This window comes from Podarcis vaucheri (assembly GCF_965113315.1).
Source record: "Podarcis vaucheri genome assembly, chromosome: 2".
In the NCBI taxonomy this organism is placed as follows: Eukaryota; Metazoa; Chordata; class Lepidosauria; order Squamata; family Lacertidae; genus Podarcis; species Podarcis vaucheri.
The window spans coordinates 698,970-723,932 of record NC_138760.1 but is presented as its reverse complement, the minus strand read 5'-3'; the positions used below and the strand labels follow the sequence as shown (position 1 = coordinate 723,932).

The following is a 24,963-nucleotide window of genomic DNA, read 5'->3' as shown; positions in this document are numbered from 1 at the left end:
CGGGGGGGGGGGGGGGTTACACACACACCTTACAGATTTAGGCTCTGCATGGGAGAGACTAGCAAAGACCCTACAGATCAGACAATGTAGGGCAATACCGAAACTATTTCACACAGCCTGTGAAATGAAGTCCCAGAAGGGAGCAACTAGGAAACAATACCTGTGGGAAAATGGCACTCCTGCCAGCATCAGCAATCTTCAGGATGTTCTTTGCAAACTCAGTTTCTATGAACAGAAAACAACAATAGACTGAATTTCCAAAGGAAACATATAGTCGGAGCAGAGAGCTTCTTTCTATGTAGCCACAAAAACATGGGGTTTTGGAAAGCTGCTCCTACCTTGTGGCAAGATTCATCAAGGAGTTAAACACTGTGCTTATTGGGAATGCTGACTCAGCAGCATGTGATGACTAAGCATCATGGGGCATAGCCTAATTGATTCCTTGCCAGCTAGCATAAGGAGGCAAGGTTGTCTTCAGGTGATGGCTTCTCCCTGAATGTAATTCCACCTGTATCTTGTGTATCCTTAATGTACCAAGACTGCTTTACAATGCTGCAAGACTGCAACTGAATAAATCCAACTGGATTCCCGAATGCTTCTTGTGGGGCTCTTGTATGTCGCAACACTGTGTACCCATTCTAATGTCATCTTCTGCTGCTGTTTTGGCCAGGATTGCTTGTGGGGACATTTTTTATGGCTGCCTAATGTGGAAATATATCACCTGGATTTTAACTTAAAAGAGTCTGTGTTATAGGAGAGTTTGGAGGGTCTGATGGCCTGTTTAGGTCATGGATAATGCAAAACCAGCCTCACCATAATTCAGGCGTTTGTCAACCCAGGTCAAGAGTTCCTTGACGTATTTGCACCACATCTTGGCATAGCCTAGGGCTGCTTCCACGCCACCAGTGCACTTGATCAGCATCTCGTCGGCCTCTTCAGCTGAGAAAATTAATTTGCAGGTTTCAGGAAGCAGCTGCAAAAGTCGTCCCTGTGGCTGACCACCAGCACTCAGCGGCGTGAGGAGGCAAACAAGTCTCCATTGGTCAGGTCAAAGCCAGACTTGGTGTCTAGCCGCTCTGCTCATTGGACCACGGGAAGCCCATTGGCTTCCAGGAGACCAAACATCTTTACCAGCCTCTTGCTTTACTCTAACCCCCTCCTCCACTGATTGGTGATTGGCCTTTTCAATCCCTGTAGCTTCTCTTTCCTTGTAACATGCACTGCCATTGTAACAAAGTGCCCCGGGTGTGTGTCTCTTGCAGCACCTGCTCCATGTCTTCCGCCTTCCTGATGCTTGCCTTGCTCCTGAGCCAGACAAGGCTTTCTCTAGTTCACTAGCAGTGCTGCTACCTTCATCTCTTTGGGTACTTCCAGATGGAGCCCTAATATTGTAAATAGGTTATTCAGACATCATTAAAGGTGTTATTGGCAACAGGTTTGTTGTTCTTGATCCAAGTTAAATGGGGTGGTGAAATATGGATTGGTATTTTGGATGCCAACCAAAACAGAGAAGGTCCTCAATAATATAAGAAACAACAGACAAAATCACAGGAACCTCTGGAAAGAATGACAGGGGTATAAAATCTTATTTGTAAGTGTCCAGCAACATTGGGAGGGATTTTCATACTTAAGGAGCACCAATCCCCCAATGACTCATCCTTTGGACATGCCCTTCTTGTCATCTGTCTGTGCTACTGTCCTGGAACTAATGAGTTCTCCAACTTACAGTTTCATTTTTCTCCCTGGCAACTTGGTCCTTCAGCCAGGCTACCTAGCCAAAAAGACCAGTTCTCATAATGAGAGGCCTTTCTTCTGTAGGAGGGCAAAGGACCCCACCTGTGTGAGACATCACACTGAATGTCTGGCTTTTAAGAGTGTGTACATACTTAATAGTGACTGCTCTTAATTCCAGAGCACTTCCCTCTTTGACTCCCTTTTAAAGATAAAGGTACCCCTGCCCGTTCGGGCCAGTCTTGCCAGACTCTAGGGTTGGGCGCTCATCTCACTCTATAGGCCGGGAGCCAGCGCTGTCCACAGACACTTCCGGGTCACGTGGCCAGCGTGACAAAGCTGCATCTGGCGAGCCAGCGCAGCACACGGAATGCCGTTTACCTTCCCGCCGGAGCGGTACCTATTTATCTACTTGCACCCGGAGGTGCTTTCGAACTGCTAGGTTGGCAGGCGCTGGGACTGAACGACGGGAGCGCACCCCGCTGCGGGGATTCGAACTGCCGACCATGCGATCGGCAAGTCCTAGGCGCTGAGGTTTTACCCACAGCGCCACCCGCTTGACTCCCTTTTACGTATGTCTTTAATACAGTAATGCTTAAACGTGACTTTGATCCCATGAATCAGTGAGTAGGAATCTGTCATTTAGGGTGGAAAAATCACAAAACCTAAGCAAGTTCTTCCAAGGCAAGGTTTGTTCCAACACCTGACCTACATAATCACATGCCTCCCAGGATGGTCATCCTCATGTTGCCACCATTCAGCCATTAAACTGCCCCTAAACATTTCTGAAACTAGAGAAAGGGGAGAGGGAGTGCCAGCAATCTCCTCCCCCTTCCAGATGGAAGTAGTGATGGGGGAAGCAACCAAAGAATGTGTTTCCTCACAACAGGTTGTGGGTAGCCATGCTGTTAAGTGAAAATATAACCAGAGGGTGGGCTTTTGTAATAGTAATTAAAAAAAACCCATCATTTTATTGACACATCCTCCATGAATTCATCAGATCCCCTTTTCAAAGCCATCTAAGCTACTGGTTATCGCCACATTGTGTGATGGTGAACTCCATAAATTAATTGTGCATTTTGTGGAGAAGGACTTTCTTTTGTCTGGCCTGGATGTCCTGCCATTCATGATGCCAAAAACTTACAAGAGTCCTCAAGCCTAGCAGCAGATGTAAAATGACAGTGGCAATCCAAACTGAATTTGGCCACCTTTGTTTAACCTCCCTTGTCCTGTTACCTGACATGTTCCCTGGTTCTCCTGCTTCCGAACTTCCTTCACATTTATAGAAAGCTTCATCTGTCTGTGAAACAAAGAGATGATAACATTTTTGAGAATGTTTTTAAATGGGCGAATAACCCCCAAATGCACAGCCCCCCATTTTAAAGCTTCATTTGGTTTGTTTAACACAACTACAGTGCTTTAGGGCTCTTCCAGCTTCTGTTTGCTCCATTGCTTTCTCGAGAGGAAACCCATTCTTCACACTGAATCAGAACAAAGGTCAACCAGGTTTTCTCCAGGTGGACATTGGCTCCCATTTAGCACTTAAAGAGCAAGTTTTCCTGGGGAAGGCAGCAGGGCAAGGGGAAACCCAGTTGTGCTTTCTAGGAATGGGGCAGGTGGAAGTGTGGGCAAGCCCTTCATTTTGCCAAAGGGCACGAGGTGCAGACTGTGCACCTCAGACCACCCACCCACCCACCCACCCACATAATCTGCTTCTGATGCAGAAACTTGGGAAGGAGCAGATGGTCATAGCTGTCAACTTTTCCCTTTTCTTGCGAGGAATCCTATTCGGAATAAGGGAATTTCCCTTTTAAAAAAGGGAAATGTTGACAGCTATGCAGATGGTAGAAGGCAAGTGATAAAATCCAAAACCTCACAAGATAGCGGAAATATCCTGCAGTGTTGTCTCAGACACCTTTCACACCCTTTGAGCTAAAAAGTGATATTAAGCTAATTTCTCACTATTTGGGGATCCATAAGGATCTGTGCCTTGGATCCACAATTTTACACCATGGCAGCTCTAGACCAAAGCACAGGATCTGTGATGATTTTTGCAGTCTTGTCAATGAGACAGATATGATTTGTGATTTAATGGTAATTTGGGAAGGAGGAGAAAACTTCTTTAAAAAATTATGCCGTTTCCAGTGGATCTGTTTTGCTGGGTCTTTGCACATGTACACTGCCCCTTCTCTTCCTTCCACTCTCTCCAATTACCTTTTCTCTTTCTTGACCACTTTCTCCCCTAGCCCCTCCCCACAAGCTCCCAGAATCTTCCCTTTCTCCTGCTTTCAGCTTCAGTGCTGGTCTGAGCTTTGAAATGCACATGCAGCAGAAAAGAAGCAGATGAAGGTGAGAGCCTTCCAACTTTGTCCTCCAGCTGTACAGGACTTTTTGAGGGGAAGAAAGGCAGCCAGCCCCCTTCTCTCCTGTTAATGCAAGGGACAGTGAGTGGTGGGTGGAAGTTCTCAAGGGGGCTAGTTTTGTGGTATTAGACTTTGTGGGGGAGTTTATCATGCAAAGGAAGGGATTTGGTTACAGTGGTGCCCCACAAGACGAATGCCCCTTTTGTCTAGCGGGCTTTCCGTTTTGGAGGTGCTTCGCAAAACGAATTTCCTATGGGCTTGCTTAGCAAGACGACAATGTCTTGCGAGTTCCTGCTGGTTTTTTTCCCTTCCCCCCCTTTTTCTAAGCCACTAAGCCGCTTATCAGCTGATCCGATCAGCAGATAAGCCGCTAAAAGCCGCTAATAGCGCTAATCCGTCAATGGGCTTGCTTCGCAAGAGGAAAAAAAACGCTAGACGAAGAGAATCACAGAACGGATTCTTTTCGTCTTGCGAGGCACCACTGTACTTTTGAACTGTTGGAACAAATTAGCTTTTCACAAATGCACTAATAGTTTTTCACTCCATTTCAACGTACCTGTAGTTTTTCTGTCTGCAGGTTTGAGATTCCACTATCATTGTCATTAACATCATCAATGAACATATCAACTGCCCTGCAAATTCAAAAGAGCCAACAAGTAATATTACACACACAGCAGAAGTAAAGGTTCTCCACCAGAACCATACAACACAAAATGGGCCATACAACACAATATTATGCAGAATGGTGTAGCTGCCTTGAGTGGTAGATTTTAGGAGCCATTACTGAGTGGCATATCCTCCTTTATTTATTAGATTCTTATCTGGGAGAATGGTAGCATTTGGATTTTTCCACCCCAAAAACCAGAGTATTTGGGCTCATCCTGACAGAGCAAGATGTGCGCTGGCAAATTCATTTTTTTCTGGTAAAATGTACAACATATGTGCTCTCAATAGGGAGTCATAATCCATTGTGGCTCCCTGCTTATATGCACAAATGATGGCAATGACACACAGGTATTTGCCTTCCGGCAACATGAAGCAGTCCTCCATTGCTGCTTGTTCATCAGTTTGAAAGCCTTCCTTCTAAAATCTGCAATGGCAGCACACCAAGAAATGCAACTATTCCCTAAAGTTATGTCCATATAAACAAAAGTAGCTTGTCAGACAAGCTGGTTTGATAGAGACAAAAGTTGCATGAAACTCCAGAAACCTTGATTTTCTCTCTCCCCCAATGTCAAGCAAACCCAGCAGTAGCATCAACTGTGTGGGGCTGGTTGCATTTCCACAGAACAATTTTAGTTGATCCTGCTTCCATTGAAACTGCATTCCTTTGATTTGTTCCCAAAGTAAATTACTCCTGATGTCATTATTCTCTGCTGCAGAATTATCTATTGTCATCATCTTCATTAATCAATTAGTTTCTATAGCGTTACCTCAAGACAATGTGCAATGGAAACATCAATAAACAGTTGCTGGGGGTGGTGGGGGTGCCAGCAGTTGTATTTAAAACGAAACTAAAACCATACCAAAGCAAAAACCCATTTAGCCAACTGGAAAAGCCTATAAAGCCTCAGTTTGTTTCTGGAAAGTGTGGATATTGGGCACCTGTCGACATTGGGCATCTCAACAGGAACGCTCTTCCACAGAGCAGGGGCAGCCACACAAAAAGCCCTGCCCAGAGTTACCGCAGAGAAAACTTTGGAAACCTTTGGCACTGAAAGGGTAAATTCTCCTGCATGCATCTGCTGGGTGAGATATAAGGTGGTCTCTCAAGCTCCCTGGTCCTGAGCTATAGAGGGGCTTATATCTTCATACCTGCACCTTGAACTTGGACTGGAAGCAGCTTGGCAGCCAGAAAAAAAAAATCCCCCAAGTGGCGTGTTATATGCTGCCGGTGGTTTGTTCCCGCATTCTGCAGCGGCTGCAGCCTGTGGACCAACCCCAAGAGCAGCCCCATGGAGTGCACCAGAGTAGTGCAAACACGAGGTTACCAGTACATGGTCAAGTTATCCCAGTCCAAGAATGGCCACAGCTGTGTTACCAATCAAGCTGGTAAAAGGCCCAGTCAAGCTAGCAAAAATATACCATTTGCCTGACAATAAGTGTTGGAAATGTAAAGAAATTGAAGGTACCTTTTATCACCTTTGGTGGACGTGCCCAAAGATTAAGGCTTTCTGGGAAATGATATATAATGAAATGAAAAAGGTACTTAAATGTACTTTCCCTAAGAAGCCAGAGGCCTTTCTCTTGGGCATTGTCGGCCAATTGGTGCCAAAGAAGGACAGAACTTTTTTTATGTATGCTACGACGGCAGCAAGAATACTCATCGCAAAGTACTGGAAGACACAAGATCTACCCACCGTGGAAGAATGGCAGATGAAAGTGATGGACTATATGACACTGGCTGAAATGACTGGCAGAATCCAGGATCAGAGGAAAGAGACGGCGGAAGAGGATTGGAAGAAATTCAAAATTTATCTTAAGAACTATTATAAAATTGAAGAATGTTAAAATGTTGAGGTGCTGAGAGAAAAAGGGATACAGTGACATAAGTTAAAGTTAAAGAAAGGACTAAGAGGACATATATTTGAAAAATTGCTTAGAAGTTGCTGAAATAACTCTGTAAATTGGGATGCAGAAAGGGGAGGTATGGGGGAGTCCGAGAAAAGAGGATTATGGAAAAAAGGTTATGAAATTATACATGTTTGTTTGTCTTTTTATTTGTTTGTATTCTTTAAAAAATGTTGTAAAACCAATAAAAAAATTTATAAAAAAAAAACAAGCTGGTAAAAGGCACTCCTAGCCATGGAGGCACCTGCACCTCAAACTTTAAAAAACCAAAAACCAAAAATAACATAAAGTACATGTCTGCTACCAACACCTTAGGGCCGATCAGTTTGCTTGAAGGATCCCCTTACCCCAGTCAGCCATCTGGATCTGCCCAACTCGCACTGTTGCAGATGTGCCAGAATAGCTGTTCGGCATTTGTAAGGAACCCATATTTTGGTGTCACAGCTCCTAAACCCCAGAACTCCCTGCCCATTGACTTTAGGCAGGCTCCTTCCTGTATTTTTTCCAGTACCTGCTAAAAACTTTTCCATTTGGGCAAGCCTCCCCAGACATGTAAAGTTGATGGGTATTTAGCCCATAATGTTAGCTTAGAATGTATACTTTTAACTGTTGATTTTATTCATTTTGCTTCTTATAGCATGTTTCTAACACTGATTTTTATTGACAATTTAAATGTATGTTTTATATTATTTGAAAAGTGCTTAGAGGTTTTATTTCCATTTAAGCAGTATATAAATTTTGTTAAATAAATAAAAGAACCAGGCTAAATGCAAGAAGAATTCAGCTGAGTTATTTTTTCTGGCTTTGCACCCTCTGGTTCTGGCGAAAAGCATAACAACCTGGACAGGTCAGTAGAAATATTGTTCTGACAATTCTAAGCCATTTTCATGGTTGCAGTTGTGCTTTTTTCAGCAGCCACAGTTGATGGAGATGCTCATGCCTCATCTGCGTTGATCTTTCTCCTTTCAGTTCTGTACAACAGTATGGATAAATTTAGCGGTGGAGGTGAGCACTCTGTTAGGAGGATTGCTATGAAACCGATCTTGGATACATACGAATTTCCAATTGAAATTTCTATGGCATCCAGACTCCGGAAAATCTCACTGAAGCGTTTCTTGTTTTCAGTCCCTTTCACTTGGCTATTGAGATCTGGAAAGGAGGATAAAAGGGATAAAAGAGAAATCTCCGTGAGGCCTTGTGCAAACAATGAAAGATAGAATCTAGCCATGCATTCTGGCAAAATTATAGAGAAGTCTTGTCTTCCTTTCAAGCTAAAATCTATTGAAAACTATTTAAATAATTAACAATATGGATGTGTTTGAAATCTTATTGGGCTTAGTGAATGCTCAAACTGAAATAAAGACAGGCACAAGATTTGCAGAGCTGTCTTGAAACTCTCCTTAATACAAACATGCCATTTGCTCCTTAGGAAAAAACAACAGTGATGCTAGTTTGCAGGAAGATCTGGCTTGTCACAGCACTCGGTACTTTTCCTCTGGAGGTACTCAAGGCTATGCAGTACGGGCACCTCCCCCCCCCCAAAAAAAGTTAAAAGTGTGGCATTTACTGTAACAACTCATGGTGTCCGCCAAGACCCTTTTTCCTTAAAAAGAAAGAAAGGGGGGAAGCACTGACAGTACTAATTGGCTAGCACACATGACATCACCAAGGCATTAGTCCTGTGAGCAGTTTTGAAACTCTTTTAAACATATTTGCATTTTTAAAAACAGAACATGGAGGATGAAAGTATAAACAAACAAACAAACAAACAAACAAACAAACAAACAAACATACAGCATTGTGAAAAGTAAAACTTAAAGAAAGGCTGTAAACATAGGAGATAGTGGCAGAATTGATGGCCGACCCAGCATCTGACCTGATAAGATCCAGCAATTCTCATGTAAACTGAAAAGTTGTCAGGCTTGTACCACAGACCAATAACCAACTGTGGCTTCTCTTTAAACATTGTGTCTGTCATCCTCCCCCCCCCCCCCGATGACAAAAGCAATACTGGATGGGTCCCACTGTTAGTAATATCATATTCTGAATCCATGCAATTGATGGGGGTGGGGCTAGCTAGTTGAGAATATGATAAAGGGCAAGAGAAATCAGTGCTGTTGTGTTGGAAGAATATTTACAGGAGGACAAAGAAAAGTATCTTCACAGAAAAGCAAGGCACATTGTGTTCAAGGAGCTTTAAAGCTCAGTCAGAGCAAATGGCACTCTACAAATTGTTGTTTGCTCTGAGTCAGCTTTAAAGAGCCGCTTTTCTCAGGGAAAGCTCTGGAGCAAAAAATGGGGCACTTGGACATGGAGCTTTAAAGTGCAGACCTGTGCCTGGAAAGAGTGGGGCACAAGGTAAGTGTGGATAAGCCCTGACTGGCAGTGGCCTAACAGAATTTCAGGTCTTCCCAACACTTCCCCCCAGGGAAAACTACTCTTTAGTGCTCAATCGGAGCAAACAGCAATTGGGGTTTCTGTGGATTGCCATTTGTTCCGATTTAGAGCTAAAGAGTGGGTTTCCCTGGGAAAGGTGAGGGGAAAGGGGTAAAAGGCTCAGACCTGTGCTTCCAAGGCACAGGAGAAGCAGAAGTGTGGACAAGCCCTTAAGACATTCCCTGCCCTTCCTGGAGATGTTTGGGATTGAACTTGGGCCAGTGTTCTCTCTGAGGACATCACAACAGTCATTGCAGTGGAGAGCGCTCCATGGGACGTGGGGAACCAATTGTCTCTTTGGTGTGGTCCTGAATCCAGACTAATTCCAGGAGTCCTGTTAAACAAGATCCACCCAAGAAAACTGACCTTATTTTTTATTTACCCATTTCACACCAGTTGCCAGAAAAACGGGGGCAAGGATGATATTTCCCCAGCCAGTGTTCCACTATTTTTATAACGGTCCTGGTGAGATTGATAAGACAGCTGGGACTCAGCAAAAATCACTGAGCTCCACTTCTAGACTTGACAAAATTCAGGGGGCAGGAGCAACTTGCCTGTGGAGGGAAGCTGCACTGCCAGCTTTCAGGTAGCAGTGCCACTGCTGCTTTCCGAGAGGGAGAGGACAAGGTGGGAGGGAAGCCGGCTTGGCGCAGGCAAATGGGCAGGCTCCCCTTGGCACTCCCTCCCATGGGCCCACAAGATGCCCAGCTCTGTGACACCTTTCTGCTCTCCTTCCTGGCAAGTGGTCTGGCCACCACTGGGAGGAAGCAAGGATGTGTTCCATGCTGGCACCAGAGCTTCTGATGCCAAAGAGAGGCAGTCCTACCCATGGCCAGTGGAATCAGGGGCTGCTTGGGAAGTGACATGACAGGCACCAGTAGCATGGAATAAAGTGCCTTGCATTACTCTGCACTATTTTCAGCTGGATTCCAGCTAGGATATTCACAATCGAAACCTACTTGAGCCAGAACATTAAATGTCTTCTCCACGCATGCCCCATGCCATCACCAACTCTGCTTCAAAGGGTTGAGAGAATTCCAGTTTGGGGAGGCACACAGGGGTGAGAAGAGGGGCAGGACATTATGTAGCACAAGGAGAAATACTTGCACTGATGGACCACTGCTGCTCTGCAGAATTTCACCCCTTGGCTCTCCACTTGCAACGGGGGTTAAATTGTGCCAAAATTGCCTTTAAAAGCTCCAAAACCTCAAATTTTCTTGTAGCTTTTACTTAAAAAAAAAAAGCCCAACAACTTTCAGTGTGTCATGGTTTTTACTTTTTTAAATAGAATCATAGAATCATAGAGTTGGAAGAGACCACAAGGGCCATCGAGTCCAACCCCCTGCCAAGCAGGAAACACCATCAGAGCACTCCTGACATATGGTTGTCAAGCCTCTGCTTAAAGACCTCCAAAGTAGGAGACTCCACCACACTCCTTGGCAGCAAATTCCACTGTTGAACAGCTCTTACTGTCAGGAAGTTCTTCCTAATGTTTAGGTGGAATCTTCTTTCTTGTAGTTTGGATCCATTGCTCCGTGTCCGCTTCTCTGGAGCAGCAGAAAACAACCTTTCTCCCTCCTCTATGTGACATCCTTTTATATATTTGAACATGGCTATCATATCACCCCTTAACCTCCTCTTCTCCAGGCTAAACATGCCCAGCTCCCTTAGCCATTCCTCATAAGGCATCGTTTCCAGGCCTTTGACCATTTTGGTTGCCCTCCTCTGGACACGTTCCAGTTTGTCAGTGTCCTTTACATTTCTCCCTGTTAAAATTCATCTTGTTTGTTTTGGCCCAGTTCTCTAATTTGTCAAGGTCATTTTGAAGTGTGATCCTGTCCTCTGGGGTGTTAGCCACCCCTCCCAATTTGGTGTCATCTGCAAATTTGATCAGGATGCCCTTGGGTCCATCATCCAAGTCGTTGATAAAGATGTTGAATAAGACCGGGCCCAAGACAGAACCCTGTGGCACCCCACTAGTCACTCTTCTCCAGGGTGAAGAGGAAGCATTGATGAGTACCCTTTGGGTTCGGTCAGTCAGCCAGTTACAAATCCACTGAGTGGTAGCATAGTCAAGACCGCATTTGACCAGCTTCTTTACAAGAATATCATGGGGCACCTTGTCAAATGCCTTGCTGAAATCAAGGTAGGCTACATCCACTGCGTTCCCTTCATATGGCAATCCTACTTCTGGGGGAACTCTTTGATGGGCGGCTGAGGATTCTCAGCATTTCACTCAAGGTTACAATACCCAAGATCCATAACTGTTCAGCTGGCCTAAAGTCTATATTGGTTTGTAGTACTATAAACTCTCTTCCGATCTTTCCTTTTTCTGCTTATTCTTCTAGGGAAAAACTTGCTTTACTTTCCTACTAATTTTGGTCTGTTGCCGCCTCCTTTCCTGCTCAAAGGTGCTATTTAAAATTGGACAGAAGAGGGCAAAAATAGTTCAGTAGGGTTGCAGTCATCATTGGTGCAACCCAACCACATTATGACATCAATGCTGCCCAGCCAATCCCTATGAGAGGCTTTATCAGGGCCACCCCAAGACATTTTGGCACCTGGGCAAATGCCCCCCCCCAACAAGGAAGAATGGGTAAGGGAAGATCAGGAACCAGGGGGAAAGAAAGATCAACATCAGGATCTGCTGCCCCCGTGGATCCTGCCGCCTGAGCCGGTTGCCTCACCTTGCCTCATGGGTGGGCCAGCCCTGGCTTTACCACAAAGTCACTGAAAGACACGTGTATCCAGTCATGGTGCAGCAGCAGACCAGGCATGCTGGGGGTCCCTCAGGGCCCTTATTGGCCCCATAGTCCTCACCCATGGCTGCAGCACCGCACTCCAGCAGCCTCCTCATGGCCCGTGGGGCACAGCGGATGTGCTGAGCAACACAGGGAAAAGGGGCTGCCAAACTCCTCAGGACACTGCTGGGCGTCTGTTCCCCCTTGCGCCCCTGTGGGCACAGTGCACCAGCCGCCTCAGCATAATGATGGGGTGTGCCAAGGGTGAAGCAGCAAGCAGAGAGGAGCATGCATTGGCAGCACAAACCTGTGCCCCCCCCCCCTTCTAGGCTTCTCCCTAGAGTCTCACTAACGTCCAATTCTGTTTCCTGAAACAAACACATGGCCTGGCCTGACTGCTTGTGCAGAAGACTCAGGTGGGGGACCTGAAGTGGTGGAATCTAGACTTGAGCACTTCAGACTGCCAGGGGAAGAGGCCATTTTAGAATGCTTCCCCGTGGAAACCACCAAGCAACAATTTAAAAAGAAAACACCCTATATGCTCATAATAAACCTGGATATCAGGATGCAGCATGTGTAAAGATGGCCTAACTCTGGGTCAAAACCCTTTGCCAAACCTTTAAAACAAGGCATGTGCTTCTTCATACCACAAACAGAGCAAAATCTCTCTGCTCTCCTTCCCCCTCCTCCAGAAACAGGATGTGGTTGCCTTAAACTCAGGGGGTTGCTTCACTAAGCAGCAAGCGATGGGAGGAAAGGCTTGTTTGTCAGGCACAATTGAAAACGAAAAGAGCCAGCAATGTTGCTCCAAATCATTTTAACTCAGCTGGGTCTTGCACCTTCTTGCTTGCCTCACTACTGAACCACGCAGATTGCCCAGTTGAATTTTAATGGGAAGGCAGCCAATAGGGAGTTTAGTTTCATCCTGACAGTATTGGCTGACACACCTTGGCTGACCACGGAAATTGCACGGGTTGGAGGAAGAGGCTTTGCTGGCCTGTCTTTGTGGACAGCATGCATGCTAAGTGCAACAGAATCCAACCATCTCTGCAATCTGAGAATTCTGTGTCTCCAAACAGCACAAACCCCTCTGTGCTGTTGATACTGTTGTCAATGTGAAGGCACGCCTAGGAAGTTGGCTTTTGCCCTTTGGGGCATGATATGCAATGCTGTAGCCGGCTCTGTACATCTGCAGCAATAATCCTAGCTCTGCATAACAAAGTGGAGTGTGGGGTTCACCTTGCTAGTGCTGGGGGACGTGATGGTTAATGGGGAAGATTGGTTGCTAGGGATAGTCCGGGAAGTGACCCTTGGTTTTCATTTCTGGAGACATCTGCTTGAACTCTTGTAGCAGAACAGTGTAACCTCCTCCCAACATCCAAATATCTGTGTGTGCAAATTTTGGGCATTCAAAATGGCTTGACTAGATGGACAGGGAGGTGCAGACTGTTTGTTCTAATAGGTGTATCCTACATTCCTAGCTTAATGGGTTCTCCAAGTGGCTTGCAATCCATTTAAAAGAAAAACAATTCATACAGAACCCCCATCAGAAGAGAACCCTAGAAAATGGAGCAATGTAACAAGACCATAGAATATAGCAAACCAGCTGTCCGGGATACATAAAATAGGCACAATTCCACTAAAAACAGTTATGCTAAAATTAGCCTTTAACCCTCTCACAGTGCAGTGACAGCAATAAAATGCCAGCTCTCCAGGTGATTCTCTCTGGGTAGAGTCTCCAGAGGGAGGATGCCACTACGGAGAAGGCCCTGGACCTAGTAATTGCCTGCCACATTTCAGACAGTGGCTGAAATGAAGGGCACAGTCATGGGTGAAGCCAGGATTTCCCGCAGATCCAAGCTATCGGAGACGTGATTGATCAGTTAGTTAAGTATTTTTATTTACTTACTTGATTGGAGGGGCAGCTGCCCCCTGTGCGTCTGACTATGCTCATGGGCACAGCTAAAGTAGAGTAGGGATTTGTGATGGATATGCCTGGTGGTGATGACTTCAGCACTGTCCAGTGAGAGTCCATGTCTTATAGCACCTCCCGTCCAAAAGTAGCTATAGGCTGGTTCACACTTACCTTGGCTTCATGCTTTCTAGGCACAGGTCTGGGCTTTCCAGGTCCAGGTCTGAAGGGGGGGGGGTTATCCCAGCGCTTTCCCTGGGAAAACCTGCATTTTATTGCTAAATCAGAGCAAACAGTAATGTGCAGAAAACCATTTGTTCTGATTCAATGGTAAAATGCAGGTTTTCCTGGGGAAAACACTGATCCCAGAAAACCCCAAATCCAATAACAATACTGCCCAGACCTGTGCTTAGAACCATGCCACAAAAAGATGTGTGGATGAGCCCTAAGCTTGCCTGCCAGAGAGTCACTATAGCCAGCACTGTCAACGAGCCATTTAAGGGCTGTGAAACCGACCACATCAGTGCATACAAGGACCACACTGTCTGCTAGAAGAGTGAAACCAATGTGTGCCCTTCTTACAGGGTCCACACTCCACAAGACTTCTACAGCTTCTCCCCCCACACCCTCATATTTAATTTTGATATTCCTCCCTTCCTGGAAGTCAAAGCAAGTCTACTAAGGAGAGATCCCAAAGACACCCATGGTTGGATTTGCTTTATATCAATAATTGACATGTGCCATTTGACTGATATAACCATCTCTCTGAGCAGTAGACACTGAATCATATAAAAGTTGTAGGAAGACCAAACTTTGCACTGTCAGGCTATGCAGGGCTATATGTACTCTATGCTTTAAGTTGGCATGTACCAAGTTTATTTTAAAAAATCTGTGTCAAGTTGAAATCAACAGCTCTTATAAAAATTGATTGTATTTGCCTAATTTATTTTGCTTTGTCCACAGAAATCTTTGCAGGGCACTGAAACTCTGTTCACTCAGCACTGGAAATCTTTCCCAAAACACACACTGCCAATTTCACCTGGCAGTGCTCACATGTTCAAGCCTATTTTTGCAACCATGAGGACTAGACACCTGGTTTTTTAAAATGGAAGCTGAACAGACAGTATGCAGAATATTGTACTTAATACCAATTTTTACATCTGTACAATATGTGTTCAGAAGCCTAGAATATGCACAGTCATGAATGTATTTTATAACACTGATATCTATCTTAATATTAAGGAACTCTATAACTCAAGAACTCTTCCTAAAATTTAGCCTAAATGTCTTATTATATAAACATAATAAGCGTGCCTTGCTCATATCTAGGGATGGGCAAATCTGTCAATTCTAGTTCATTTCTCATTTTTTCAGTCTTAGTTCAGTTCTTCACATTCCACATTTGCAATTTTTTTATAAAAAACACAAGTCCCTCATGAAGATTAATTACATTTTAGTGCTATTTCCTAATATACACATTTTTTGCAACATAGTTTCTCCTTATATATTGCATTACATGCTATTTTCACTAATATATGCATTCATATCCTGTATAGTTAAAGCTATGGTTTTCCCAGTAGTGATGTATGGAAGTGAGAGCTGGACCATAAAGAAGGCTGATCGCCGAAGAATTGATGCTTTTGAATTATGGTGCTGGAGGAGACTCTTGAGAGTCCCATGGACTGCAAGAAGATCAAACCTCTCCATTCTGAAGGAAATCAGCCCTGAGTGCTCACTGGAAGGACAGATCGTGAAGCTGAGGCTCCAATACTTTGGCCACCTCATGAGAAGAGAAGACTCCCTGGAAAAGACCCTGATGTTGGGAAAGATGGAGGGCACAAGGAGAAGGGGATGACAGAGGATGAGATGGTGGGACAGTGTTTTTGAAGCTCCCGCATGAGTTTGACCAAACTGCGGGAGGCAGTGGAAGACAGGAGTGCCTGGCGTGCTCTGGTCCAGGGGGTCACAAAGAGTCGGACATGACTAAACAACTAAACAACAAACAATGCATTTATATGCACACTTTACCTCAGAATATACATTTTTGTACACCTTACTTGTCTGCAGAACAGCACTGCAAAAAGTAAAAATACACAATACCATAGCAACAACTTATCTCATGTGAAACCAGTTCGCTGAATGCCTGGTGGAATAAAAACATCCTATGATCACCTATATATCAGGGTGGGGTAGGCCTGGCGTATTTTCCTGGGGAGTTTCACTTTTTTACAATCTGTAATCACTACAGCAGTGTTACTAGCAAGAGTCAAGAAGTTGCCCTTTTCGAATGCCTTGGGCGTGCCTGGTGACTACTACGCAGGCTCATTTAATTGCTTATAATTCTAGTCACTCATACTAACAACTCATCTCAAGATCTCCAGGGGATGAAGTTTAGCTCTCAGAGGGAGAAAATAGTGGTGGTTCCAGACAACCTGTGTGTTGAACATTCACCCTGATTTGTTTGTAGAGAACTTAGATAACAATGGCTGTTGACTGAGCATTAATTCCAGATTATTTGCAGGGAAGTTAAACGATGTTGTGTCAAAGCAAGTGTCATCCTACACTTTCCCGTGCATTTTCCTTATTATAAAAGTCTGATCTTTTGCAGAAGCAACTTTGTTGAGACCTCTAAACCAACATTAATTGCACAACTTGAATTTGTGACAGAATTTCACCTGAAAACAGTTACTGTCTGGAAGTGCCTATAGCATGAAGACAGAAACCAGCGGATAGGCTATTTTCTGTTTGGCTTGAGTATTTTTGCTATTAGAGCCACTTGTGGCTATGAGGCTTTGCCCAGAAATTACTGGACACAGGCTCTGTTCCCAATGCTCCCAGGCAAAATCTCTGTCTATGGCCCAGGTTCTGTCCCTACGCTACCAAGGCCCACCCCTTATTTCTAAGGCTCTGCCCCATTAATCTTAGGGTGGGATTTAATTAATGAGGTGCATCCACGGAATTGGCTCTTGCTTGTACAGTGGCCTTCCCGCTCCTCCCCTTGAAGCCTGAAATTGGCTCTGAAGGGGTTGGGAGAACCCCAAAAAGTGCACTGGAGGAGGAGAGGGGGGAATTGTTCCATCTGTCAAGCCCAGGTGCTTGTCCTAATGGAATAATGGCCTTAGTGCAACGCTGAATTCCTTCCTCAATATCTTGTTTTTATGAAACCTGGGTAACTTTGTAAATCAGTGTGTAGAACTGCAGAACTGGCTGGACGGGATCCTGAAACATACCCCTCTCATTCTTAAATGGTGCCTCTAACTTCTGCCCAGAAATTAATGCAGAAACGCATGGATTCCCACATTCCTTTGCATGTGCGTGTCTTGTCCGGTGTGTGAATTTTGTATACATGGGGAACAGATCCTCCCCCTGTCCTCCAAATGCTTGCTTGTTAAGCAGTGTTGACATCTATTCTGTGTGTGCCAGGCCCAGGACCGGAAATAACGTTCTAATTGAGGCAGGGAAAGATGCTGAGTTGTTTTTTTGTTTTACTATTTGACACTTTCTGTGAAATGAGGTAAGAGGAGCACAAAGGGAAGTGGAACTTCTGCCTTCTTGCTGAGCACAAATGAGCTGTAAAAACATCCACCATGGAAAAAGAGAGCCAGTGCCTACGGAGCCTTGTCCTCACTGTCCGACAGAATGAGGCCTGATAAGGGATATGAACCATTCGCTTAGGTCATACAAGGGGGCTGTAGCGCAAGCTGAAACAGTGAATCAGAGGCACATAGGAACATGAACCCCTAAGAGTGCTTAGGAGACCCACACCCATCCAGTACTGAAAATGCCTTGTGGCTTTTCTCTGCGAGACTATGGACCGTAATTCCCTTCCAAAAGAGGCAATGGCGGCTTTTAAAAAGGATTAGGGAAATTCACTGAGATAATGTGTTTCAGTAACTCCTAACCTGGGTGGCTGTGTTCTCCCTCCCCTGTGGGAGGCAAGAGGTCTCTGAGCGCAGGTTGCTGGAAACAGCCAAGAGGGAGAGAGGGCTGCTCCTGCTCAGCTCCTGCTGACAGGCTTCCCAGAGGCGGGACTTGACTGGCCACTGGCCTAATGCAGCCAGCTCTTCTTATGACTGTCGTAGCAGACTCTGGGGCTTAGAAACTATTAGCCCTGGGCTCTGCTTGTAGCACAACATTGTGATCTATGGGGTGAGGTTCCTGTATCTGAGGATTGCTGGAAGATGAATATGGTGCATGTGAGACCAAGTCAGGGAGTCAGGTCACCTGACCTCTGTATCCTTCCCAGCTCTAAGATGCTCTGTGATTTTGTGTCCAATGTGTAGGTGTGTACGTACAGAAGGGCAGTTAGGCAAAAACAGCCAAGAAATGGAAATCTGTGCTGATCACAGCCCTGAGCATGGCTGGCAGGAGATGGACCATCCTGCAAGGGCTCCTCAGATGGCCTGAATAATTTCCACTCAAACATCTAGTGCAACAGCTGAAACAAATCTGGGGAGGAAAGTTTTCTAAAATTTCACATGTGTGTGTACATATAGAATTTCAAATCTGACATTTCTGCTACAAAACTTTAAAAGCATTAGTTTTAAAAGTTGCTTTTTTAAGTTTCAGGATTAGGGTTCCAATTAGTGTACCTAGTGCTGTGTGCACATGCCTTCAGTTTTCAGAGATATAACTTAAGGGTCAGCCTTTTAAAATAAGTTTTCAAGTAACAAATATATAATATATACGAATATATAACACCAACTACCTTTTGAGCCCTCTTCCCAACTGTGAATACAATAAGAATATAATAATGGTTTCTGAAGCAATTAATAACTGCTCCTGCTTTCTAAGTACTTCTGAAATGAACACTGCTATACTCAATCTGCCTAGTTTCATTTAGTTTCCTCTTTTTTTGCACCAGCCACAACCAAGGACTGCATACCCACAGGGGCTGTATTTGCACAGCTGAGGTGGTGTTGCCCATTGCAGTACCTCTTTGTCCCTTTTGCCTCAGGTTGTCTCTGGTCAAACAGGTTTTGCAGGCTGTTACTCCCCACATTTGGGGTGGAGGGAACTGTTAACTGCAGAGGACAGCTGGCTGAGTGTGTATATACACATGGTCTCTTTTGTGCTGTCTTCGGTTCCGAACAAAATCGTTGATCCCCTGGCCCTGAATAAACTGCTGATCTCATCCACTCAAGCTTTACTCTCAGAGATCCGGCCCCAAATAACAGTGAGAATTTTCCAGCAAGTGCACAACCACACCTTCAGTGCAGCCCCAGATTAGAAGCCCCAGGACCTGCCTCCTGACAGTGCACTAAGAATGAGCTTCATCCTTTTTGCTGAAATAGATCAGAAGATTGCTTCACCTACCAGCAGGTTCAGGGTCCGCCATGGTCAAGTCCTCAGCAGGAAACACAGGGGTGAATCCCAGCCCAAGTCCCCGGACGACTCAAAAGCCACAGGCTCTGGGAGGCGGCCCCATGGCTTCTGCCTACTTTGCAGAGCCTTGCTGGTCTGCCAGAGCCCGCAGCCGCTCAGAATTTGCTGCTTCCTGCCGACAAGCATTTCCGTGTGAGGAAACTTGTTTGTCCCTTTGATTTGCATACTTTTCTTCAGCTTGCAAGAAAGAGGGCCCTGTGGCAATCCTACTGGCTTTGCTATCTGCAGCTGCACAAGGCCGCTTGGCTTTGAGGTTTTCCGAGATTAACAAACCTCACTTTCTACTCCGGGGGAAAATAAAATAAGCATTGTAATATAATGCATTGCATGTGCTTTGCCATCTCTGAACCTGTGTTCAGTGTCTTGAGGACCTCCTGACAGAAATATGGCTGGTGGGGATGAGGTAAAAAAGGGCTACCCCCCCCCCGGAGGGGAGGGGAAGGAAAGGGTCTTCTGGCTGGCCCCTGCCCAGCTCACGTCAGCGGCTCCTCCCTTGGGCAACTGCCACCAGGGGGGCCTCTGAAGAACCCCAGATCCCACGGGGATGGAGAGGCAGCAGTTGCAGCTGCTGCTGCTTTAAAAAAAATATTCCATTGTTTTGTTAGCTTATGTTTCAATCGCTGCATATTGCTGTAATAACTTTATGTAAAGCACTTTGTGACGTCTGCCAGAAAAGCAGTATACAAATGAATGAATGAATGAATAAATAAATGTGTTTGCTCTGTAAGCCAACAACTATGCAGTAATTGCAGCAAGAGAAAGTAAAAATCCAAACATAAATAATGAAATGCATAAATTTTCTGAAACTGCTTAGACCCCCCTGGATCCTGGACACCATAAGCCATCGGCATTCATGGCACATGATTGCAGCCTTCCTAGAGTAGCTCTGCAAAGTGGACTAGTCCTGCTCACCCCATGTGACAGCTAAAGCTAAGAAAATACTGGCTTGCTTAAAAACACCTATGATGTCTGTAACTAAGGTAAGATTTGAATGAGGGGCTTCCGATTTTATGTTCTTAGCAGCTCTACTAAACTGTACTAGCTCAATCAAGTAAAACGGGAGATAAACTGGACTTTAAGAGAGAGCTGAAAACAATTTGTGAGAGACATCACTGGACTTCAACTGCTGGGTCAGGATGCATGGGCAAGGGGGGGATGGGGGGTAGCTGCCCCCCCAATCAAGGAAAACAATAGAAATACTTAACTAACTGACCAGTCATGTCAGTTCTGCCCCCCTAACAAAAGTCATGCCCCCCCTAATAAAAATACTGGCTATGCCCATGTCAGGATGGGACTTTGTACTGCAGGAGTGGTTCATCTATGCCCCCACCCCCATTCAGGGCTGATGGGAGCTAAGGCTTGACAATATATGGAGTTGCAAAAAGCAGTTCCACTGTTCAGGTACAAAGGAAGCAAATGAAGTGGGTCCCTAAATGCTTGTTTAGGTGAGGGTTAGGGCTCTGGGTCTGGAACTGTTGAAGGACTGCTGTCATAATGTTAAACCAGGGATGGGTCAGCTTCACTTTGGGTGGTCTTTATAAAAGAATCCCCAGGGCTCATTTCTGTGTTTTCACTTTGCAAAGGAAGAGTGCCAACTCAGGCTCTTTTACTGTTTAAAGCATAACCAATCCGAAGCTATTCTGAATATGCACTTTTCCTTCAGAACATAAAAAAGGGCTAGTATTAGTACAGGATTTAGCATTTTAAAATTAATGAACAATTCTACAAGGTACTAATTTGAATGGCCCACCCGACACTTTATGGCTCTTATCCCATATTGATGGCCTTTCAGCTGATTCCCTGGTGGCTCCCTGGAATGTAGAGTTAACCAAGGCTATTGACTGCCTGGCTCCAAAGCACCCTCTCTGATTGCATGGAGCCCAGACAGCCCCATGGTTTTCTCCAGGGCGGAGGGTGATGAAGCAATCACTGAGACAGCTAGAGCGCCAGTGGCAGAAAACTCATTCTGAATCGGACCAGACACAGGTTAGAGCTCAACGTCGAGCCTACCGAGTGGCGATAGCAACGGCAAAGAGGACCTTCTTCACTGCCTCTATTGCATCTGCAGAAAACAGTACCAGGAGACTCTTTCAGGCAGTCTGGAATCTAACAGATCCTTTTCACCACTGGGTTCTGGTGAGGACTCCCAAGATCTCCTGAAATGACTTTGCGAAGTTTTTTGCAGATTAAATAACTCAGATTTGGAAGGAGGTAGACTTTACCGTGGTAGCAGGGCCGGGGCAGGAGAGTGGCTCCCAGTACGTTTCCAAGCACAAGTCAAAGTGTAAGTGCTCACCTTTAAAGCCCTGCATACCTGAAGGAGCTTCCACTCCCATCTCTGAGGTCCAGCTCCAAGGGCCTTCTGGTGGTTCCCTCGCTGCAAGAAGTGAGGTTAAAGGCAGAGGGCCTTCTCAGTAGTGGCACCCTCCCTTCTGATGTTAAGGAGATAAGTAACCTCACAACCTTTAGAAGACATCTGAAGGCATCCCTATATAGAGAAGCTTTTAATGTCTGATGTTTTATTATGTTTCTGTATATTTGTGCAGACCAAGGATCAACCCAAGATCCTCCTAGTCTAGCATTCTTTGGCATCAAATAGTAAGCAATATGGAGTCCATCTGTGGACCACAGCCGACAATTGGGAAACACTGGCTTGCCAACACTCCAGCTGGAGAACAGCCTTTACCAAAGGTGTCATGGACATTGAAGATCCTTGAACTGAGGATGAAAGGGAGAAACTTGCTAAGAGGAAGGCATGTTTGGCAAATCCTCATCATGATCTACTCCCACCTGGAAACCTATGTCCCCACTGTGGAAGGACATGTGGATCCAGAATTGGCCTCCACAATCACTCACAGACTCACTGTTTGTTTTTTAATTGGGTTTTATAAACAAGAATAATGTTATAAAAACTCTGTTAAGACCATGTTCATGGAAGACAATCTTACTCAGCTACAAGTGATTGCCAAAGAAGAAAACTTTCTGCCTGCCTCTGGTATACAAAAAACTTTTCTGCGTGTGCCACAGTCACCTCTGATCAAACAGGTTTTGCAGGGTTTTGAAACAATATAAAAACCTGCAAGGCCTATTTGACAGAGGCAAATGCAAAATGAACATAAACCAAGAACATACACATCAACCTACCCTTTAAACCTCCTTCAACCTCCTTTCCTTTTTTTGTGGGAGCTGGGGTGCCCATCTTCAGCCTGTCTTTGAGGGCATCTCCCTATCTCCCCAAAAGTCAAAATAGGAACTGATTTACCAGGGACAAGTACCAGAAATTATGTGTGAAAAGCAAAGAACATTGAAACACATGAGACTTCACACCTATGTCCATTATTTCACATCTACCTGTGCAGCAATCATGATCAGAATTTTGCATTATTTTGGACTTCCGGGTTGGCGCCATCGCCGAATGGCGGACTCCCTCCGAGCTGCGGAGGGAGTCTGCTCGGCAGGGGCTGGGTCCTACCGCGCCGGCGACGCGGGGACCCTTAAAAACCACGGGCACGGAGCCCGTGGACATGGGTGACTCGGCTGGCACCGTTAGCGCCCTCCCGACTCGTGAAGGAGCCTTTTTAAAGGCTACGGATCGGGTGCCGGGGAGTAGCGTGGTGCTGTGAGTCCTCTGCTTTCCCTGCCGAGCGAAGCCGCATGCCATTCGACAGAGAGCGCTGACTTCTTCTATTGAAAATTCGGACTATTAACAACAACCCGTGAGTAATTCGGAAAACGGATTTAAAAGGAGAAAAAAAGGAATTTTTTTCGGATTTGGCACGAGCGGGGGAGATCCAAAAAGGAAGTCAGTCCCCCCCCCCTATCGTAAACATTCTAAAACAAGGACTGGGTAACCAAGGTCGAGAGAGAAGCGTATTTTTGACAAAAATTATTAATTCCACCATGGGAAATTATAAGAACTGTGCTGGAGGAGAAGAGTGGAGGGTGAGAAGGAAAATGTAACCACCCCTGGAAACCGGGGCGATTTGTGAGAGAGCCTGGTGAAGAGAGACGGAGACTTTGACAGCTGTCAAAGTAGCTGTCAAAGTTGGAGAATATAAAGAGGACTTTGCTATGAGGACTTTGCTGGTTAATTTTGTTACAATTTGCTACAATTTGGATATAAACTGTTGAAAATAAGGAACAACAATTGGACTTTTGGATCTGAGGAAACAAAGTTACTACAATCCCCCTAGAGGGGTTTCGAGACATTACAAGGACTGTCGTAAGTGGAAAAATACCCTTGGAATCGTACAGGACTTGTTATCTCCTGGGAAAGCTGCAAAACTGAAGCAGTATTTCGTCTACAGGGGTGTTTATATTAAAGGAGACAATAGAATTTTCTATTGAAGAAAGGAAGGGACTGGACGTAAGTTTTTGTTCCTGAACAACAATAATCCCTGTAGAGGTACCAAATTTCTGAATTAGAACGTTTTGCAGCGGAACAGGACAAGAAACCTGAGAAAGTAAGAAAAAAGAACAAAGGACTGACTACGACATGGAAAGAACAATGGGGGGAGCTTTAAAGACCAAGAAAACTAAAGGCCCTTTGGGTCTTTTTTAGATTGGATGTTTGAAGTTAAATATCATTAAAATAAATAAATTTTTAAAAAAACCGGCAAGGTGGAACTGGGGAAAAATCTGGCCATGGATTTGAGATTTTCAGGCTGACAGAAGATAGACTGATAGACATGGGGAATTCAAACCGGGGAAAGGGGGGGGGAGAGATTTGGAATCCAAAGGCTGTGTAACTATTTTTTGAATCTTTTTATATTTTTTATCTTTTTTATCTTTATATAGCTTCTTGTATATTATCTTATGCTGATTGGACGTGTTTATTAAAAAAAGGGAAATCGTGGAAGGAAACTGGGGCGGACCTCGGGGAAAAAACTTTTTTTTCTTTCTATTAATGATGAAGGATGCTGGAATGATTGTTTAATTTAAATTGAATAGTGGGTCAAACAAATTAAGTTTTAAATTGGGAGTGAGAGCTTGTAGAACCAAATTAATGAAAGGGGAATACGGTTGGGAGGGGGAGGGGGGAGTCCCAGAAAGTTGGTAATGAAAGTAAGGTTTTAAATGTATTTTATTTTTATTTTTTCTTTGTACTTTTATTTTTTGTATTTTGGAAACTTCAATAAATATGATTAAAAAAAAAAAAAGAATTTTGCATTATTTTGAAAATGCTTACTTCTATATTAATACCAGCTCTAGGGCCTTCATGGTGTGATGGCAGGACTGCAGGACTCCCCAAGGAGCCCTCTCTCACTCTCTTTCCAAACCGGTTTTGAACTTTCAACACTTATTGAAAACATGAATGTCACTGTAGGGCCAGGGTGTTATTTTAGCAGACTTTTACAAACAACTTTGCACTTCACTGTGCAATGATCACATCACCTTGTGGGATAAAAGTGAAAGTGATTCCGCCTGGGGTTTGTCAAAGCCAACGTATCTATACTGCATCTTGGCAAGACTGAACCTAAGACATAAAACGCTCAGAAGATATAAAGAACTGCAGGCTGATGTGGCAAAAGACGGAGTCAGGAGGACGTCATGGCACTTTCTGTCCCTACTTCTGCATTCTCAAAGCCACAGAAGACAACTCAGTAGCAACCCTCCCAAAGGCCATTTGCCAACAGACTGCTTATCTGCATAGCATTTGCGTTCTTTTTCTCCAAAAATTATATGGTGGGTGGAGTTGGGGGAACAAACCACATTCTGCATGGAAAGTTGCTGCAGCCCTGGACATTGCATGGCTGTGATCAGGGCCAGATTGAGGTTTGATGAGGCCCTCAGCTACTGAAGGTAATGGGGCCCTTTATATGTC

The 24,963-nt window shown here is 44.8% G+C and overlaps 1 protein-coding gene across 5 annotated transcripts in view; it reads right to left on the bottom strand.

Moving 5' to 3' along the window:
• The window catches only part of GMIP (GEM interacting protein), a 108,791-nt gene that overhangs the window by 42,880 nt on the left and 40,948 nt on the right, over positions 1–24,963 (bottom strand). For 3 of the 5 annotated variants that reach the window (XM_082207891.1, XM_082207892.1, XM_082207895.1), the window contains 5 exons: positions 7,721–7,814; positions 4,651–4,726; positions 2,968–3,031; positions 814–939; positions 161–225 (listed from right to left, as the gene is read on the bottom strand). In XM_082207891.1, the coding sequence (XP_082064017.1) occupies positions 161–225; positions 814–939; positions 2,968–3,031; positions 4,651–4,726; positions 7,721–7,814 (425 nt within the window). Of the gene's footprint in view, positions 1–160; positions 226–813; positions 940–2,967; positions 3,032–4,650; positions 4,727–7,720; positions 7,815–11,788; positions 15,226–19,070; positions 19,626–24,963 lie in introns of those variants that run through there. The other 2 variants (XM_082207893.1, XM_082207894.1) reach the window with 2 other exon arrangements.